At 32.2% G+C, this 22478-nt stretch overlaps 1 protein-coding gene and 1 long non-coding RNA gene across 2 annotated transcripts in view; one reads left to right on the top strand and one right to left on the bottom strand.

Moving 5' to 3' along the window:
- LOC118180869 (uncharacterized) overlaps positions 1-22478 on the bottom strand; it is a 778920-nt gene that overhangs the window by 418961 nt on the left and 337481 nt on the right. The window contains exons 3-4 of the mRNA XM_085820677.1: positions 17181-17412; positions 11227-11514 (exon numbers count right to left, since the gene is read on the bottom strand). Of these exons, the coding sequence (XP_085676803.1) occupies positions 11227-11514; positions 17181-17412 (520 nt within the window). The remainder of the gene's footprint in view (positions 1-11226; positions 11515-17180; positions 17413-22478) is intronic.
- LOC146996305 (uncharacterized) overlaps positions 1-22478 on the top strand; it is a 68479-nt gene that overhangs the window by 43350 nt on the left and 2651 nt on the right. The window contains exon 2 of the long non-coding RNA XR_015042176.1: positions 20213-20339. This is a non-coding gene — a long non-coding RNA (uncharacterized LOC146996305). The remainder of the gene's footprint in view (positions 1-20212; positions 20340-22478) is intronic.

Here is a 22478-nt window from a genome sequence, read left to right as displayed (position 1 = left end):
GCGAGAAACGTAAACGCGATAACACGTAAGTACTGTTAATTTCATATAATAACCAGGAGATTATAAAGAAAATATACTATCAACTATTGAAACACAATAATATTTGTCTAATTATTAATAGTGAATTAATTTGGCACAATAATCAGCAGACTGCAATCAAAATATACTGAACAGTTAATGAAATACAATATTTTTAATTCAGTTTATCTCAAGAATAAAGCGCATAAAATTAATTAAATAATCAGCAGACTGCAATTAAAAAATGCTGAACAGTTAATGAAATACAATATTTTTAATTCAGTTTCTTATGCCTCAAGAATAAAGCCCATAGAATTAATTAATCAACAAAAGAGCTGACAGAATCAGTGCATGAATAGTGCAGAATACAAAGAGTCAACTCATCGATTTAAAAATGTTTTTACCTCAGAGAAAATGAATTTGCAATAAACGTAAAATCATGCTTATTTAGTAGTGCAATTTAACGATCGGTGACATTTCAAATTACATAGCGAGTAACGTTTGCTGCAAGCAAATCTGTTTGTAGCCCATTTAAATTTGCAGCAACATTCTCCGAAACCCTGTCTAGTAACAAGGTATTGTTTTATTATGTAGTAAGATAAAAAAAAGAAAAGATAGGTACAAACCTTTTGCACTTTAACTATTAGGAATACGTTAATGCGCAATTTACTTATTTATTTATCTTTTTCTAATACTTAAAATGTAGAAGACTCTTATTCCGGCCACGTCTGCCAGTTTCTTTTTTATGTATCTATAATGCATCGACATTCCAAGTACATGAAATCAAAATTTAGGTGATGTCGACTTAGAAGAAGATGGAGATTATAATATTGAAGGCGGGATGAAAATTCAACAATACGCAGTCATGGACTTTCACAGATAACTATTGTTTAAATGTAACTCTTAGAAGAACAAACATAATGAATCAACGCCGATTCGTGTGGGAAAGAAACTGGCAGACGTGGCTGGATTAAAATATTTCTAGTGTACATATATTTTCAAGCCAATGCAAATAGCTTGCCACAATAAGCGTGCATGTTCTACAAGCGTTTACATTATTATGTATAATTTTGAAGCAGAAATCTTGCTAGCAAGAGAAGGAGAAGAAAAAATGTCACGTATTCCAAGATAGAAGTCGATTTCAAAAGAAAAATGTTATGGTTTGCAGTTCTCCAATTAGCTACTAAAATTTTTAACACTGGCTATTTAAACTGCAGTTTGCTAATTATACGTCATCAGCGCTAAGTAGATGGGTGTATTCGTAATTCACATGTTTCGCATATTTAAGGCATCATAGATGCAATAAAGGAAAGGGTGGTTGCATGCGATATGCTAAAACATCTCTGTTTTAGCATATCGCATGCAACCACCAATCTTTAGAAAAGAAAGATTCTGGCACTTAGAAGGGAAGCTGCTCTACTTCTCAATTGAGGGATATACTGTCAATTATTATTGGTTGTAAGAAAGTTTTGGTTTGAGTGCTATTTGATAAATTGTTTTACTTGTAGGTATAACTGCATTAAATAAGTATCATATTACAGCTATTAATTCTGAAATGACGTATTTCAGAAAGATTTATAATAGATATTTTAGTATTTCTACAGCATAAAGAGGACAAAATGAAATTAAAAAGGAGTCATTAGTGTTTATTACACATTAAAACTAAAATTACATTTTATATATATGATACAGAAATCCGAATACAATTATATAGGTCGAGTGGACTTTCTTTTCTCGGCTATATAAAGATTGTGAAGAAACTCTAAGTTACTTCTCAATTTTAAAAATGTAGCAAAAGAAATTACTTTTCACATGATTAGGTTTAAGATAATATCAAATCTGTCAATTTTAAATTTAAAACTATAATTAATTTTTTTACTAAATTTAACAGTCAGTATTTTCTGAGAATTTTGAATATATGCGATGCATGATAAAGTTTCTAAATTCGTAGTAGTAATAAAAAAGATTTCGTCATTCAGGAGCATTAAAATGTTTCGTAAATGTAAAAGCTGCTTAGACTTATTGCCTCTGTTTACAAAAACTTAAATAATACCACAAGATCAGTTATGCATCTATTAAAAATTCTTATTCTTAAGAACCAATAGGAAATTAAAAATAAATATGCAACTTTCAAAGCAATGAACCAAACCCAGTAACGGAGAATATAAATAAATAGTCGCGAAATAGCAGATGTCCTCATTCTTTCATAAGAAAAAGTTTATTGCAAATTTTGTGCCTGTACTGACAAGATGTTCTTTCTCATGAATTACGATATTTATTTCTTCGTATATTTTATCATTCCTTTCAAAAAGATTATTATGTAAAATAATCTTCATTACACCAAAGATAAAAACTGCATGTGAAAAGATCTATGATTAATAAATTGGTCCTGTTGTTTTAATGCACAGAAATTTAAACATACTCTATCTGTCTACTGTATAATTTATTGAATTCACGATGAAGCATTCTGAATCATAATCTGCTTCTGTATCTCATGAGGAAACGAATGTTCTTCATGACAAATGAGAAAGAATTGCTACGTTTAGATATCGCACTTCGAAGTGAGAGATATTGATTTCTCAGTCAACATCTTTAAGGAAAGTCATAAACCACACTTCTAACATATATGACACAGAGTATGAATTTTAGATGGGGAGATTTAGCTTGCCTTCAAAAGAAAGTTAGTAACGGTTGTAGCACTTAGCGTTTTCTTCTTTTTAGAAGCCTTCTTTTTTTCCTAAGTAGAAATTTTCCTCTTTTCCTAAGTAGTAGTCATATTCCGAGTCGGACAAACATTTTTAATTTGTTATTAATTTTGGATTTGTTTAAGTTTGTTGAACGAAGTACGATTACTTTTCCGCAGTGGAAACAAGGAAGATAAAAACTTGAACCGTGACATTCAGGTAAATACAGATATTTTTTTTTTAAATAAGTGTACCGAAAGACTTTGGATATTTGCAACAATCTAACATACGTGCAGACGACCTGCATAGCATAGAAATAATTAATTAAAGTTAAGATGTTAATGATAATATATTAAAACGAAAATTGCGCTTTAAATGAGATTGTCCTTTTAACTGCTTGTTTTTTTTTTAATAAACAAGTTATTTTACCATACACAACTTTGCTAGATATTTTGAACATTGTCGTAAAGAACGTTTTTTATTTATATGCTACTAAGGTTTTATTTATATGCTACTAAAGGATGGAATAATAACTCAGAAAATTTCAGAAAACTAGTTATATGTGGAAGCACTGGCTAATTTATCAATAAAAAGTTTTCAGCTGGCTTGAAAGTTATATTTTCAAACCATGATTTCAAGACACCATCAAAAGGCTTCATCAATAGTTTACATTGCGCATAAAAATATCCTTAAAAGATAATATTTAATTTTATTTTAAAAGACTGTTTGGTAATTAAATATCTCAAGCAGCCAAACTGCTGAGAATTCCAGACATGCAATTAAGCTGCTAGATCATATATATTTTCGCAAGCCCTATAATATTAGTACAGAAAGAAATCTTTTTCTTCTGTCGTTTGAGATTATTTTTTATGTAGTGAAATAAACATTCACGGTGCTTCAAGTAGTAAAAATATTCTGTGCAAAATATGTGAAAGGTCTTTTTTAAATATTAATTTTAAGATGTTTAAGTTTAAAATATTTTTTAATTCATTAACATAACAAATGGTTTTAAATTTGCTAAAAACGATGAATTCTATTTTAGCATAATTGTAACAAACTCTATTTTAATACAATTAAAAAAATTATCTTTGAACTCCTGATACGCATTATAAATTAGTTATAACATTGACGACAACTGTCCTTACTCGAACCGAATAGAAATAAATGAAATAACTTTTCAGATAACAGTGCCAGTGATAGTGAATTAATAATTCCTCAAATTTAAAGTCGTGTCAATTACACACCATGATTAAGTTTCATACTAAAGTTGCGCTAACGATTAGTTATGTTGTAAAAATGAAAAGATAGTATATTTTTTCCAGAAATCATTCACCAAACTTACTGTGTGCAAAGATAAGTATAATCGAGGATTTGGAATTTTACAGCAGTTTGATGTAAATGTTTAAAGGTGCCGTTTAGAGATATCGGACTTGTATACTAAGTTAATATTTACTCATTTTTACTCAATTTATATTCATTGCTGTAACGGAAAAAGAACATGTTTCAGCCCCAAGATACTTCTTTACTCTCGACACATATATTTTTGATAGATGTGCAGGGCATTCATAAAAGATGGCTGCAGGCTTTAAAAGTATTTTAGATACATATTTTCAGTAGCAACGTTTTTCAAAATAAAGTAGAGAATTTTAAGAAAGTAGTTTAATCAGCGGTGCTAGGAAGGTTCAGCAAATTCAAAATTTCACTTTTTGATGCAGAAAATATTTTTCTGATGTATTGAAGTATTCTTATTAATTAAATAATTTTGTTTAAATTATAATAATAGATATCCGTATAATCATCAGAATCATTATTTTGAATCATACATATAAGAACAAATGAAATTTTAAATCCTCAGTGCAACCTTAGAAAGCGCAGTTGTTGACTCTTCATATCAAACTAGATTTAACAACAATAACAACAACGAAACAAACAAATAAATGGAGGCGCCAATCTCACAATTTCATCGTTGGTCGTATAGTGCCACCACACTAGCTGTGCACCGCTGCCTTAATCTTGATGGAAAATATCTTTGAAGTACACTGAATAAGACTGAAATTACTGCGATGGAGCCTATCAAAACCTCAATTACTTTTTAGGTCACTAAAAGACAGAAAATTATTGAAAACTAATTACAACCTTTGAAAAACTATTAAGTTTAGAGTTGTATTCTAAAGTCTTTAGATCCGTTTAATTAATTCTAGTTTTGCTTTCTCAAATAACTCAACTGTAAAAAATGAGCAGAGAAAATAATCCTTTAAAGACGTTATGTTGAAATACATAGAAGTCGGAGTCTCAAATGTCCACAAAGTCCCACAATTATTGGATTCTTGAAAACTGAAGAAACTTTATTATAGTTTCATTATGGTTATCATTAAGTCTAACTCTTTGTAAAATAATTTTATTTTTTGGAATATTAAAGTTTTAGTTTTATACGAAAATGCCCGATAGGAAAATTGGATAATAGCGCAAAAAAAAATGTCAAAACGTTTAGTATTTAGAACCTGAAATTTTTTAAAAAAAATTTGAAGTTTAATGAATTGGTCAAACTATTATATGTTAATATTAAATTACGTATGCTAATCTTTTTTTCGCTTCTCGATCATTACTAAATAGCATTAAATGGAAGCGTTTTCTTTGAAAAGTAGCCTTACATTCTCAGTTTCTGCAACAAACTACTTTTTAGCTGATTTTTATAAAACCAATTATTTTCAGTTTTAGCTGATTTCTATTTTTCAGTTCTTTGTATTTCCTTAAACATTTTTTTATAAATTTCATAGTATCAGCTGAAGCACATATATGATACATATATGATGCTCTAGAATCTTTCTCTAGAATTTTTGTTTCTTTCGGTGAAAAGATTTAGTATTTAAATTATAGAATGCCATTCAATCGGTTAAGTTTATGCTTTTTCGTAAGACTTTTAATACAGTATTCTGATCTTCAGAGTTTTCGCCCTTGCTACTGTGCTCTCAATAAATTTATAATTGAAATAATACTTAAATTTACTTGACTTTTTCTGGTTTCTTATAAGTACATCTCGGCTTAAAATAAAAATTCATCAGTTCTATTTTCTAACCAATATCAGAGCGAAACCATATTTTAGGAACACCGACGAATATTGAAAAATACCAATTTTCTGATCATCTAACTTTACATGCCGTATATGTATATACACTGGTGTGCAAAAATTAAGGACGAAGTCGAAAAATTAGCATATCAGCTGAACGAAGAGGCAAAGCGGACAGAAAGAACAATCAGGAGATTAAGTAAGGTGATGTACGGTAGCACATGCGCAGATATGCAGGTAGACGTAATGGGGGAGTGTCTGAGTAGTATAAAGCATGTTGTCGGTGTAAGATCAGTATTTCTGGCAAAGAGATTGCACGCTGTATAGCAGTTAAAATCACACCGAGTTGCTGCCTCAGCGAGAAATGGCGAATAATCAATCTGTTAGACGACATCTGGATGCTTTTACCCGAGGTCAAATCATTGGGAAGTTGGAGGAAGGCCGCAGTGTGACAAGTGTGGCTGCAGAGTTCGGAATTGCTCACAGCATCGTTTCACGACTTTGGAGACAATTTCAAACTACAGGAACAGCTATCCGGTGGTTTAGTAGTGGTCGTCCACGAGGAACCACACCCGCAGATGACCGGTATATTGCCTTACAGGCCAGAAGAAACAGGCGGCAGACATCGGGAGAAATCGCTAGACACACGACACAGGCGACTGGACGACCGATATCGCGTTTTACCGTGGCCAGAAGACTGCACGGTGGTGGTCTGTTTGCACGACGCCCTGTACGGTGTGTACCTCTAACGCCTGCCCATTGGAGAAGACGTTCTCTGTGGTGCCGGGAACACCGGAATTGGAGAGACAATGAATGGGGACGAGTACTCTTTACAGATGAGAGCAGATTCAGTCTGAGAGGCGGTATGGGTCCGCAGTTCCTTTTCATGGACGACAATGCACCCTGTCATCGCACAGTAGCTGTCGAACAGCTCTTAGAGTGAGGATATTGAACGTATGGATTGGCCGGCACGATCTCTGGATCTCAATCCCATTGAGCATGTATGGGATTTTCTAGGCAGACGCTTGGCAGCTCGTACCTTACCACCAATAACGATTCCGGAGCTTCGATTGGCGCTGCAAGACAAATGGGCAGCAATGCCTCAACAACTCATTGACATCCTCATTCTCAGCATGGGAAGACGCTGTGAAATCTGCTTAGCAGTCAGGGGAGATCATATCCCCTATTAAAGACCGGATGTTTCTTGCTGGACACCCATCACAGGGATGTTTCGGCCTTCAGTCGCATTGCGCTCCATGCTAATTTTTCAATAAAGCTTCTTTTTATCCCTCTGATTTCTCTTTCAGTAAGTGTTGCTTACATTACTCATGTCCTTACGTATTGGGGGTCTTACGGTATTAAATGTGTTGATTTGGAAAGCTTTTGTACAAAGTTATATTGAAAAAACCGTCTCGTCCTTAATTTTTGCACACCAGTGTATATGTGTATAAACCGTATTTTCTCCGTAGTGTTTTCAGTATATGATTTAGAAACTTCTGATTTATGCTAACATGCTAAAATTATGCAAATATTGGAAAGTATTTACAGTAAATAAAAAGAATATTATTGAAACTGACAAGATTTTTGAAATACATAGAACAAAAATATTAGTTTATCTTTATGTTACTAATGTTTATCATTTAAGCCGTCTCTCTAGAAATAGTATGCACCGAGTATATTTTCCTTCCCGATTTTCAAGCGGTAAGATTAGTAGGAAAAGAGAGGAAATATGCGTGTAAATACTATATATATATATATATATATATATATATATTGAAGTTGGTTGGTAAATGTAATAAGTTTGTTGATTCCAAAAAGTACTACAAACTCAAATCGTTTGTCAAGAAAATTTGACCTCAGCCTTTGCTCTTTCTATGCAATCCTCGATAAACGACGCTTTTCGAAACGGGGCCTTTTGGAGGTTCCCCGTCTTCTACGCTGTTACTGCCTTTAGCTAGGCCGTCTGTGTTATATTCTTCATTTGGCTTAGCAGGGTATTTCAAAGGGGTTTGAAACACACTTGTTGGCCAGTCTTACAAGAAGAAGTCTTTCTGTTGTCTTACAAGAAGCCAGTCTTTCTGTTGACAAGCTATCATCTGTTCTGCCTTACATCCTCCGCTGTTATGTTGACTCTCTCAGATTTCTCGTCAAATTGGGAGTACTTGGGGGTCTTACACCAACCTTTCGCTTTCTCCGACCGCTACCAAAGGACCGCTAATGTTCGTCCGCTCCGTTATTTCTCTACCCCTTCGTCAAAATCTGTCGCCATTCTCCAAAAAAGTTACGAGCACAGTCCGCGGCCACTCTCCCACGGCAAGGGAAATGTTTCTTTAATTTAAAAGGTAAACTATCTCTGTTTCGTTAAGTTCCCATATTGAATACATAAGAACCACACCTTCTACAACACCAAAAAGGGTAAATACTTAAATTCCTACTTTCTAATTCTGTATTACTTCTAGAATATCCTGTCATGTTTTTTGCTTAGTAAGAAAAAGCGAGAAATATAATTTTCATTTGCTTTACAGCTTTGTATAAAAAGTTCTTCCAAATAAAATTTAAATAAATAAGATATTATAAATTGTAACTAAAATGACATACATGTGTAATAAAGGGGTAGATAAAATATGCAGATAATTATATTGTTTCATAGTGGTGAACTTACTAAGAGGAAAGGACAAAATAATATATTTCGATTTTTTAATTAAAATTGAAATAAAAGCAAATTAACAAAATTCACATAATATTAAATAATAGTTGGCAATTTTTTAGTCTTTGACAAGGATAAAGTTTGACAAGGATAAAGTTGATAAGGTTGAAAAGCCCTTTGTGCGATATTAATAATGATATAGTAATTATTAATTAACAGTTACTTTTTTTCAGATTTCTGACAAACACACACATAGAGGGTACTTTTTTTCAGATCTCTAACACACACACACATAGAGGGAGAGAGATGCGATACGTAATACATAATGTTTACAATTTAACAGTTAGTTTATTTAAACTTATTTAGGTAAAAGGATTCTAAAACATTTCATCCCTGCAGGCTTAAATCAATTATTTGCATCCATTGCATTTCTCATTACTTTTGTAAAAAAGTGTAATTTTTAATGCCCATTTCCTGGATAGCTTTTGCTTTTGTATTCAAGTTCAATCAGATACTTTTATAGGAATTACCTGAAAGGCTGTCAGATCCAGAAAGTGGTCTGGATTAATAAGCCGATATCATAATAAAATGTAAAAGGTAAAAAAAAGATGATCGAAAGGAAATTAATGCGAAAATAAAGACACCGAGTTATAAAGAATAAACATGATAAAAATCGACTAAAGAAAGCAGGCAGAATTAAAAATCTTATTTTATAATTTCAAGATGATTGCTTTTTAATTCAATCATGAACCTACTTTTTTATACATCTTATGCTTATGATTTTTTTGGACAATGTACGGAAAGGTCGGTAAAAGTGCTCAGCGGATAGATTAAATTTTTCATCTAATTATTGCTCGAGAAACGATTTTTTTCATCCAAATCAGGATTTTGATAAACTCCGAATTACAAATATTACATGCTGGCGAATTAGAGTCAGAGAAATCTCCATTACTCCGTGTTCAGTAACATATAATGAGGAAAGACAAATTAAATTATAAAATAACAACATTTTTAATTATCAGAATTCTTCCGCATATTTTCTGTTGACTTTTCCCTTCTTACTCTTTTACTACCACAATTTATTTATTTGTTATTTACTGTCAATAAGCCACCAAGAATAGGCATGAAAGGACATGTCTAACTACCAAGAGATAAAAAACCAAGGCTAATAAAGGTATTCTTGTCACTATCGTTCTTTGTTAGTTTTATTACTGCATTTGATTTACTCATAATTTGTAAATCAAGCACCAAAAGCAAAAATGAAAGAGCATTTCTAATTCCAAGAGAAATTATTATAAAATCTATTGGCTGAGGAAAGTGTTATTGTTCCTATATTTCTTTCTTCTTTTTATTACCACATTTGGTTTACTCACATTTTGCTGTCAATCAACCACCAAGAATAAATACAAACAAGTATTTCTAACTGCAGTGAGAAAAGGTAATAAAAATCTATTGGCTGAAGAAAGTGTTCTTGTTACTATCATTCTTTCATTCTTTTTTTTTACCACATTTGACCATAGTTTGTGTCAATCAACTGCAAGACTAAACATGAAGGAACATTTCTGTCAGCAAAAAAGTAAATATGATAAAAAGCTATTTGCTGAAGGAAGAATTTTGTTACTATAATTTCCTCATTTAGTATTACAATTGATTCACCCATTATTTACAGTCAATCATCTGTGAAGAATGAATACGAAAGAACATTCTAACTTCCAATAATATATATGATAATATTCTATTTGCTGAAGAAAGTATTTTTATTACCATAATCTTTTCATTCTCCTTTTTACCACATTTGATTTATTTATAATTTTATGTCAATAAACTACGAAGAATAAACACAAAAGAAAGAACGTTTCTAACTGCCAAGAATAAATATGGTAAAAATATGCTTGCTGAAGAAAACATTTATTATTTCCAACGTTCTAAAATTAGAGATGGTCAAATTGTTGGGACGGGAAGTTACTATCTAAACGTAATCGAGTGTAAAAGTGAATAAAACGCCTTGAAAAGTCCAAGAAACCAAAAGCTTTATACTGCGATTAATTACAAAAACTTTGTGCCAACACTGGAAATTCTGAAAGTAAGTCGAGACGAATCAATAAAACGGTAAAAGAGTTAATCTGAAATATTTTGCATATACCCGCCCATCATTACCAGAGAAAAAAATTCTAATCCATCAAGAAAATGAGACATCTCTCAAATTTAAGAAGCAAAAGACTTATACAGATCAGTATCACTATATCTAACGAGATGAAATGTGCTTCCTCAAGAGGCAACGGATAAAGATCCAACTAAACCAAGCTTACCCAAGTGTAAAGGATGCATCCGACTGGTAAACGAACTCACCGAACTGTAATCGAGCTCATGTCAAAGAGAGGGAAATAAAACTAAAAGAAATTGTGTAAGATGTGCATAAAATTAATCATAATTATTCAGTATACTGAATTTTAGCAGATGATATGTTCCCGAGTTGGGGATCTTCAAGAATGTTTTAAAAAATAATTTTTCAAATAGCTATTTTTTTCTGTTTCATTGTTATTAATTTTATTACACAAAACTTGTAAAAATCTCTTGAAAAGTTTTATTTGTTTCTTTATAAAAATTAATATTTTCCTTTCCAATCCCATAAAATTTTTTCTTAATTAAATTATGCACATATTTAAAAGAAATTATCAAATGTATCCGAAAGAAATCATGCATTTAATTCCTTTGAAATTTCAATATTTATTTCTTGGATTATAAGTATTCTCATCTCTGGTTACTTTAGCCTGAGTTGACGGATTAGCGTTCAGAAAAGCATCACTTACTGTTGCTGTTGAGGGAAGCTCGATTGAAGGATTCAGCATTTGGCGATGCTCAGCATTTACTGGAGGCACATCAGCATTTTTTAGAAAATGTGCATATTTTTGTGGTGACAGGTTGATTCTAGTTTCATCTGTTGATGTCTGGTGTGTCAATCTCCTTGTTCGGGTTCTTTCAGAAAGAGCTCTTTGCAGCATTGAAGTCTTCTTTTTCTTCTTTTCTCGGAATGGTTCTGGAGTCTCCATAGGTGTTTCATCCTCTTCTGTGCAGATGGAGAGGTTATGCCAGTAAGCCTAAATGCAAAGACATTGTATTGTATTTCTATCAAGAGTAATATGTAAACATGGTTTCCATAATTAAAGCATCTTTATGTAGTATTTCATTTATTCAGAGAACACAAATCATACAGAATGCTCAAAATTATACTCTTACAATGCAACATATGCACAGTTAAAGATGGAAACTTTATCATAGAAACTATCATATTTCCTCGCGTATAACTCCCATCGCGGAACATAAATTATATTGTGATAGTTTATATCCATGAGTACTTTACATTTGCTGTTTTCTTACTATAAATACTTCCTTTGAAAATTAAATTATTCAGATAATTTCCCTCTCTTTATTTTGGTAGATAAAATTAGTAAAAAAAGAGGAAAGAAACGTGAGTAAATACGATATTCAGTAAGAATCTTAAATGAAATATTTTTTTTAATAAAATCTGAAATGCTCAGTAAAGTTTAGTGACTACTACAGCTGAAAATAACATATTGAAAGGGGAAGCTCGGTGTTACACGTTTTGATATAATAAAGCGAAATACTTAGAGATACCAAAGCAACCAGCGTGAAAAGCAGGATATCTAAATTTCCGAAGTATTCTACTGTTTTTAATAAAATAACTGCTCTAAAAATTATTTAAATTTACGTAACTTGGAATATAATTTAAACTAATTCCTGCGCTTTTAACACTGAATTGTCTAAAATCTGAAAATGTTATACGAATCTATCGTACTGGTGAAAATACGATAATGTTAAGCATTATATTTTCCTTCTAAAATCAGTTATAGTTACATATTTTATGCCAATTCATTTCCAAAAATAAAATTCTAAACAATCATTTATATATTTTAAACTTCATTTCTATCCAGTATTGAGAAGAAAATAAGAAAATATTTCAGCTGCAATACATAAAATACCTAAAATAGAAAAGGATTTCGCAGTTTAAAGGCAAAATAAAAATTCCTATTTTCTTTTAGAGCAGGAATTTCAAGCCGGAGGGGAGCGGGCTTTTACCTCTAAAGCATTTAGTTTTAGTTTATGAATATAAAAAACTACTTTTAGCCAAGTTTGTGCCTGTATCAAAGTTTAGGATAATTTTTACTTCCTTGTACGAAGTAAAGAAAGTATTGCAATCACGAAATATTTCAACGGTAAAATTTCAACGAAATATTTCAACGGGTAAAATATTTCAACGAACATACCCATTTTGACCGCTATCGAATGCAATTTAACGATGTTTTTGTTTGACATATGTACGTAAGGACAGAATAAAGGACTCGTTTTCTCTAAACGAATTATAAAATTGATTTAAAATCGATTCAGAAGAGATGTTTTTGGTGGCGTCCGTACGTACGTATATATGTGCGTATGCATGTATTTATCTCTTGTAACTGAAAAACAAGCAGCCTTAGGACGTTGAAATTTTGTATATAGGACTGCTATAGCATGTAGTTGTGCACCTCCCTTTTTGGTGGCAATCTACCAAAAGTATATATATATATATATATATATATATATATATACATATATACCATTCTGTTACTCGGCTCCTTGAGCTGTTTTTTATTCTTATATTTTGGCAAATTGTGCATTTTGTGCTTTAAAATGATTGAATTAGGTTGTTCTTAGCTTCCGGTGTTTCAGAGCGACTAAATCTAATTTTTTGCCATAGCAGTCATATTTATTTACATTTGAAACGTAGCTGAATAGTGGATTTGTTGCCAGTTTAGAGAAACTAAGCTTCGCAACAACAGAGATAACGTCTTCTTTTATTATTGCGAATTAAATCATGCTTAATCCATTCTGAAATTATCATTTAAGTTATTAAATTATTTCTTATATTGACTCAGCATAGCGTCACAACAAGTGAAGTCAGTTTCTACGCATTCAGAGTCTTTTTGCCAAGTGAGATCAAAGTAAACTTTCAGTTTTGTGCACCAAAAAAACCTGTCTTCTGGCCTGCTGGCCGAATTGCTTGTCTTTGCGTAGAAACTGTACTTTTAATTGTAAATTTTTTAAAAATTGTTTTAAGTGTATATGGTGTTTTATGTTTTTCTATATCTTTCAATTTTTGTATAGATATTTTGAGCTTTTGTGTATTTTTGCCTTGTAGCGAAGTGAGAACTGAATTAATTGAATGAGAAACATATCGCTAATGAAATTCGAGGAAATAAATTTAAATGAAATGCAGGAAAAAGTGCGTGTAATTGAATATTCCGTACAAGGAAGTCATATGGTGTGCACATCAAATTTTATTTCTTCTAAAATAATCTAAATTTCAATAAATGTATATGCATTTTTCGAGTTTCGGAAAGCAATCGGAAACGATCGTCTATCAATTGTGAAAGCGTTGTATGGGGCAAAAAAGTTGAGAGTCTCTGTCATAGAGGTTTAATGCCTTTTTAGAAAAAATTTTCGTTTGTAACCGAAATTTAAAAAAGTCTTAGGTTCGATTTAATATTGCATTTTATCATAGCTGTGTCTGTAGCTTAAAATATGAATTTACCGTAAAAATGTATACCATAAAAAACATCAATAACACGACATGATGCGAATGAAAATACATAAAAAATCACGTGAAATTGTTCAATTTGTGTGCATAAAAATCTTCCACAAACCTTGTTTCTTTTTTTCCTAAATCGTGTTTCAAAAATCAACTTTTCGTTTTAGTATGTTTGCATACTTTCAAAATAATTTCATATTTAGTGTGCATTTAAATGTACGAATTAACAGAATCTTTATGAAAATTTTTTATCACTGTTACGTAAACTTTGATCTTATAATGAACAAATTTAACTTTTCTTTTTTAAACTGAAACAGCTAACTTTATTTTCATTGAATGTTAAGCTAAGATTTAATTTAAAGAAAATTTGGTTGTTAAATTACCTGAATTAGAAATTTATATTACATTGAATATGCACTATTTTAAGTACATTTGTAAAGTGTTGCCATTCTTACAACAGTAGAAAAAAATTGTATTGAGTCTTAAATCGGAATTCTTTCTAAAAACTTTATTTATTTTAGACTTAAACTGTGATTAAATTTTCTGAAGCTATAGTTCACTGGAGGAATTGATAAAACAGCTGAACTAGAGATAGAAGTGAGTTTAACTTTTAAAAGAAGAAGTTTTTTTTATGTATATAATATCGCATTATAAAAAATTTCATTTATACATGTTAATAAAAATAAGATAAGTACTTGAAAAGAGAATGAACTATGTACCCAGAGAATTTACTATGTACCCAGAGAATTTACTATGTACCCAGAGAGAAATAAGAAGTACAAGGTTTGACAAAAAAGCTCGGTGATTGTGTTCATAAACAAAAGACTCCAAGCTAAATCAGGAAAAGCATTTCATATTCTTCGAACTAAAATCCGTCGTTTTCAATCATCTTTAACAATAATCGCACAGTTCTTGACAACTTCAGACAAAATCATCTTTCATTTAAAGATAGGCAAAAGCACGCTTTTATGTGATCGGATCAAAGCCGTTCACTGCTTAAACTGAATCAGTTCTTTTTTATAATTCACCGCTCGCTAACAATAACCTTGATGAAAAACATCTGGAACAAGAAGTGAATCAAAAGCGGTTAGCAAGGTTGGACAAAACAGCGAAAAGAATCGAAAGAGCAGTGGAATCGGAAGAATCGATTCAATCAAACGCTAATTCCCTGAACTGATTTCTTTAATCTGCAGATTTCCTAAAACCTTCTTTCTAGACACAGGGGAAAAAAAACCTATATTAAAACAATTTCAAAAAGTTGAGAAATGGCAAAAATTGAACCACGTAAGATAATAAGCATCCTTTTTTCCCCTCTAAAATGGAAATCGAATTTTCCTGACCTTTAAAAGCTTAAAAAGCTGAACTTCTGTCTGGTGGTAGCTTGCATTTTAAAAGAGCTCGGCTCTTTTTTCCAAGTCTTGCATTTACTCCCTCAGTAAAGGGAATCAGTTCGTGAAAAAATATCACATCCTTATTCCTGGAATGCTTCTAGCAAGAGCTCTCCGTGAATTGAGCTACCGCTCAGTTTCTTGGAGTCCTTCTTCATTCGCTCAATAAAGTGAATGAGTTCTGGAGCGAATCATTCAGTTTGGTATAGCAAAAAGTCATAGTAACCCTGGTCACAGGGCATTAACTGCTTGGAATAACCTAAAATCGTTCTGTTTGTTGGGTTATTTCAACAGAGGGAATACACGAAAAATGAGCAGGAGCAAGTACAGTAAGTAATCACAGACTGTAACTCCTCCATTGGCCGTACACTGCTTCACGATGAGGGCCGAATGAGGCCTGTTATTATGGTGGAGAAGAAACAAAGATCCACACCACAGTGCATTCTGATTCTGGACATACACGAGGGATCCTTTACAGTAAATGTATTAGAACATCTTTTTGCGTATTAACATTCACTACTGCTTTTTCTGTTAACATCTTCTTCACTTTTTTAATGTTTCCCTCTCTAAAGAATCAGTAGGCCTGTCACTTCGAGCAGCGTCTGGAGCAGAATCCCATCCTTTGTTAACAAGCTTAAAACCCTCCGCATCTTAATCATTTGGGGAAGAGCTGGGGACATTTGTCCCCTTCATATGTGGAGATTTATTTTATAGGTAGCAATGACTGTGGAATTACTTGAAACTTGAAGGGATTTATTACAGTTCACTCTGGTCATCACATAAAGTTTACCATTTTCTGGGGTCGATGTCAACACGTCATGAAAATGAGGTAAACCGATATCAGGGACTTCTGATCCCCGAAACGTTGGAATTCCCACGTTGTTTCTGTAGATATGACAACACTAGACACTAGCTAATTTACATGTGACGAGCACCTACAGCGTTGTAAATTGGAAACTTGTGAAGAGCTTTTCAGAATCCAGTGTGAAAAATGCAATGTACTACTTTGTACAAGCCATCTGTCGAAGTCGTCACAAAAGAATCGTTTTAAAAACCTCCATGAACAATAAATGCTAATAATATTACAATCTATATTCATATTGTATGGACTTTTACCTTGATATCTGATGGTGGCATTTGCCACGACATCCTAACTTCTGCACCTCAAGTAGCCCTTTGTTAATGTACTGCAAGAGAGATCTTCTGACACCTGTAAACAATATTTTGTAAAGAAATTTTACCTAAAAAATTAGGGCTGAAAGGATTTAAGATTTAAAGATACGACTTCATCTCCGAGAACTTGCTTTATCATATATCATGACCTTGCTTTTTAGATTTACCGAATTTGAGATAAGAAATTTAGATTCGTTTGCTGCTCTATTTTACAATCCCTGCTATATATTTGCAAGCTCGAGTCTTACTAACAGAAATCTGTAATGAATATCCGTAATATCGTTCACCCATGATCTCTCGCCTGTGCAGAACATTACCATCATACCTTGTATAATGAATTTTTTGTGTCATGAATTTTTTGACACAAACCTCATTTACTGTTCATTATTATCACACTTGTATAATGAATATTTTGCATTGAACTCGAAATTTTTCCATCCCTTTCAAAATTTGATTTTCTTATACAGTGTTTTTTATTTATTCTGTTTATTATAAGTAATGGGAATATAAATTTTAATATTTCAGTTAATTGATCATTAACATCGATTTGTCATTAGCCAGCCGTACATGAATAACATATATGCAATTTATAACGTATTATGCTCGAATATTTTACTTCTTTAAACTTCTCAGCTAAGAATTGCCCGCACTGGTCGTCTGCACGATATCCTGGTGCTGACGATCCGGATAACATTGATGCTGATCCGGTTGTAAATGGTGTTGGTACGGGAGGTAACGACGTCAGTTCAGAAGAAATGTTTACTGCTGGAGGCTGTGCTAAACCACTTTTCTCTTGCAGTTCTGCAGCATCTCTTGCAAGCATGTAGAAACTATCTCTCCTTGCATACCTGAAATGAAACAGCATATTCTTTATAAAAATACTTTTATTTTTAAATGTACAATATTAATGGGTAATTAAGTTTATAAATAATACTTTGAAATGCAAATAAAGGTTTAAGCCTTTGTTATGGAATGAAAATATATTAACCCAAGTTTATTATACAGGATGTCCAGGAATGAAGAGATGAAAAAGAAAAAATCGTATATTCGAAACCGATGTGTTTTTGTATTAGTATTTACATAGCTGTGAAAAATTACTCAAAAAGTTTTAGCACACTTCTAAGTGAGCAGTATTTGTAGTTGAGCTATGACTAGTTAATATTCTATCTCCTTCCATACTTTCGAAAGCCTCACTAGTGTAAGCAGTACTATCACCTCCATAATTCGGGCCAAAAAATGTGTAACAACTGCAACAGGCCTTTGATGCCATCTTTTCTTTGCAAAACTCCTCAAAAGGAAACTTGAAGGGGTCGAATCTGGCAAAGACCACAAGAAGAAATCTAAACGGGTCAAGTCAACACTTTTTAGACTCAGTGAAGTACGGTTTTTGCCAGACATTCCGGCAAACAAATCGTTTTGAACTTTTCTTTCCAGTTGTGTAAACCACACTGCAATGAACACACTGGTTTAGGTTATATATGTCATTCTTTATCATCACATCTTTCTTGGATACCTAGAGTTACAGATATTCCCGTTTCAGATCTCCATAGCTAAATAGGCTGGCTCAGTTTTAAAGACATTGTTTCCCGCATTAACCTTTTGGCTCCCTCAAAAAAAAAGAAGTCTGTAGGAACATGTATTTGGTTCCAGCATTGTAATCTACGTACTGTCATTATGTGCGGTGGGTTCAGCTTTTGTACTGCAAAGTACATCGAAAATGTACAACGGCAAGCCCTCTGTATTTTCCAGTACATGTACTGATATCTTAATTTTCTTCGTCCCTATTTTTCACATTGTCAGTTATTATATGCTTTGAATCTCTCGCTACAGAAATTCGAAAATCTTTCAATCGTTAAGGTCAACCATTACTACTTATAAAGAACCAGATGTACGAATTTATGATTGTCACGTCGAGAAAACGGCAAAATATACGAAGCTAATAACGTTGAGAAAATAACTTGCCAATAATTGCGAAAGCAATATTGAAATTTTATTGCACAAAATACACAAAAAGAGCGTTTTGGGCACTCGTAGTATTACACCATAAAAATGCCGAAATTTTTCAAGCGTTGCAATTTATTCTGAAATTTCCGCTACTATCCTATAATACTGATTTATGCATGTAGTTGCGCAAGAAAACTACGGTTTTTATTCTGGAGATTTTTGAATAGGTATTTCCAGTGTTAGATCACAGGATGCGAAAGTGTTCAAAATTTTTTTTCATTCATGAACATAATTGCAGATGTCTAATCGCCAGAAACTTGCAGTTTGCTGAATGAAAAATGTGTGGGGATCAACCGACAGAAACTAGTAGCCCTTTAAGAAAGAACCTTTCTAGAAGACCGAAGATTATACACTTTCCCTAGTGAGTGATCTAAAATGTAATTTCGAACTTTCCCTTTAAACAGCGTTCAATTTCATAATCCTGGTAACATAACGACGAATACTAGAAAACAGTACGATGACATTTTTACAGAAGTTACAAAGATCTTTCATCTTAGTGCACGTTGCAAATGCAAGATCAGAACTGTACAAATGCGGACGTATTTAAGTTCTATCGCAACTAAAAAATGTATAAGTGCTTATTGATTTGCTTTGAATTTCAGTGCAAGAAAGAAATACAATGGGTATTGCATAAGTAGAATATTTATGGCAAAACCTGCTAGCTCAAAAACCCTTATTTCAGAAATAAATGCAAAATGGAAATTTGGAATGCGTCAATGGAAACAAGTACTTTCATACTAATCTTCACCTCAAGTCCATGTGATGTATGGAGAACATAAGGGAAAGTTTAACAAACTAGATTCATGTACGAAAACTTGCTGGTGGTTCTGTTACGCTTTATGCAGTCATACTATATACTATTTATTGTTTCTACTATGTTCAATTTTTTCTTCAGACAACACTTTCCCGATTCTTCAGTGGACACCTGAAAGGACTTACTTTTGAGAGAGGTCTCAAGATGCACCCAATTTGTTCTAAACCGGCACATATCCTTGAGTGCCTGGAGTTGTCTCTTGAGGACCTTTACAAGTCTCCTAAGTTTGTTTTCGATTTTCTGAAATTGAATGGACTCGTGGACCTGTGCCTCGTAGACATGGAAATTAGTAACAACAACGACAACTATGTTCAAGGTACACAAGCGGTCGAGGGGTAAAGCCCCTGAACACTGGTAGTTCGGTTTGCGTTTCGAATCCCAACGAACGGGCTGCATGCATGGGCATTTTCGTGTTTTTTTTTTCTATGTGTAACGTGTATGAGAGCGAGTTTTCCTTAGAGCACTCTCCAGAAAGGGCATTCGTCACCTTAGGCAGATACTTCTCGAGTGCTTTGCCATATTCACATTAGACAAACGAAATGAGCAGGTTTATTTATCAAAGTACAGGCAATAAATAATAGTGAATATGTAATAATATTTTGAATGCAGTACATATATGTGCAATGGTACAGACAATGTTTCCTGTAGGTACTGAATCTTTCCAAATGATAAGAACTTGAGGTTACCTAATTACTTGAGGTTAGTTTCATTGATCATTCATTAAGAAGTTACACTTCTTAATTAACTTGTACAAACGCTAGAATTAAATGTTGCTGAAACATTATAGTATATTCTGGGAAAAAAATTGAGATCCTGTTTTCCTCTACTAGCAGCTAACAAGAAAATGGAACAGTTCCTGATAGAGATATCCGTTACCACGATCAGAATTGTATGCCTCCTCTTCAAAAAGGGTTTAAGTAGTTTAACATGGCAAAAGGTGTTTCTTCATCGCACTAGGTATATTGCTCTTTATTTATTTGATGCTCCCATTATTTTGTGCAATTCCTGTATATAAATATTAGCTTAACGGTAGACAGGTACGGAGGTCCCGTAAGATAACTACTTCATTTAATGCTTTTTTGTGATACATTTGTATTAATAAACTGTGCATTCACGTTACAGATGGCATATTATAAACGACTTTAGAATAAATTTTTAGCATCTAAATTTATCCAATATTTTAATATTTCACTCCTTTAATAACAAGCATCAAGTTCCGATTCATAGAGATATATTAATTTATTTTCGAATTATTTTTATATTTCTTATAGAATAACATTTTTAGGATCGGTCTGATTCTTTGTAAACAGCATCACATTAAATGTTGTAAAATGTAATGAATAATGAATGCTGCCATTGGTAAGTGTATTAATAGAGAAAATTGGCTCACCTTTTTTAGTTGCGAACGCGAGTGAGAAACAGACTACCGTAAATAAGTGCCACAAGTAATTACCACAAAAATACGTGCCAGAAATAAATTGCTAAAAATAATTACCCCACAAATACGTGTCGTAATAAACGGGCCGCAAGTAATTTGCTTTACTTGATATTATGCTGTACAGAAAACAAGAAACATAAATAAATTCATTTTTAATTAAATTTTTGCGCTTTAATTTTAGTGTTTAACTTAAATCCATCATTTAGATTAAGAAATTATCTTTTTATTAACATCAGCAAAAGTTTATATTTTTTTCTAGAAAGTTCTACACAATGGAACTAATTTAAGTGTTTGCTTCTTTTAGTGATTAATTTATCACTGCGGTTACCGGACATTTAAGACAATATAATATTAACTGAAATACAGAGATTTTTAAAACGATTAATTCTGTTGTAGATGAATTAGCTAAATTATATATTTCTTAATTTATATCACTACTTTTTCGTAACATAAGAAACAAGGTAACATTTAAGACAAAAAATAAGGAATAAGCTAGCAAAATAATTCTTGTGTAAAGTGCTACATTCTCCGCAGATTCCTGCCAAGCTTTGCTCGACGTAGCGGATATTGGCTCGAACGTCATTATGTTACAGGTACAATTAACATCACTTAAATTAATTACTCTCAAGCCCAAAGCACGATAAGATAAGTGAATAATACCCTTTTCCCTAATAAAACGGCTACACAGGATTAAAGAATTAATGAGTTGACTCCTTAAAGGCCTGATCAGGTGTGTTTTTTTTTTTTTTTTTTTTTTTTTTTGGAGAGTAATGGCGCATTATTGCACCTAAATTAAACTTCTGCAAGTTTCTTTATTTAATAAATAGCAATCTCTGATAGATTTTAAAGACGTGGTAGAAGGACATCAGGTATTTGCAATTCTCAAGTAAACATTTATTGTAAGGATAAAAAAATATTACTATTCTTTCTTGTTTCCTTGTTCGAATATAATTTAATTGAAAATTATTGTTCAAAAAAGGAGGATTTTTATTTGTTAAAAAATTATCTTATCTATTATTTTTTTAAAAATTCATATAACTTGCTTGTCTATTGTTCCAGTTCACAGAGCAGACTACAGAGTCCACAGATAAAAAAAATTACAATAAGTAGGAACAATAAATTAACATTAAACAATAAATAAAATTAGAAAATATCTAGTATTAGTATAAAAATACATAGACGTGATTATTTGCATTAGTGAAGGTATTATATTATTGATATAAATTCTTTAAAACGTTCTAGGTATCTTCGTTAATATGGAAAGTTTCTACATCCATTTAATTTCAAAGAAATAATTTAAATACCTACTTAATTCATTTGAAATCTAAACAATTCAATACTCATGAATATAAGTGGTCCCTATGTCGGTGCATTTATCTAAGAGATGCTTTTAAGGTTCGTAACACTCAGAATCAACATAATCATATCAAGTGGGGCTTCGAAAAGAATTCGATTCAAGTTTGATATAATTCTCCTGAGCTGTTGCCAGCTGATTTTTGACTTTTCTTGAGGTTAGTTTAGGTTATTTGGATAAAGCAAAGTACACAAGGGAAATCTGCCTAACAGAAAGGATATATTCATGAAGGACTTCTAAAAGAAATTGGCTGGTATTCACGTTATACATGAAAAAAAAAAAAAAAAAAAAAAAAAAAAAAAAG

The sequence above is a fragment of the Stegodyphus dumicola genome, chromosome 7 (assembly GCF_044657685.1).
Source record: "Stegodyphus dumicola isolate Sdum_Otavi_A_Nest chromosome 7, ASM4465768v1".
NCBI classification, from domain to species: domain Eukaryota; kingdom Metazoa; phylum Arthropoda; class Arachnida; order Araneae; family Eresidae; genus Stegodyphus; species Stegodyphus dumicola.
The sequence above is the reverse complement of the archived record's forward strand: the minus strand, read 5'-3'. Positions and strand labels throughout refer to the sequence as shown.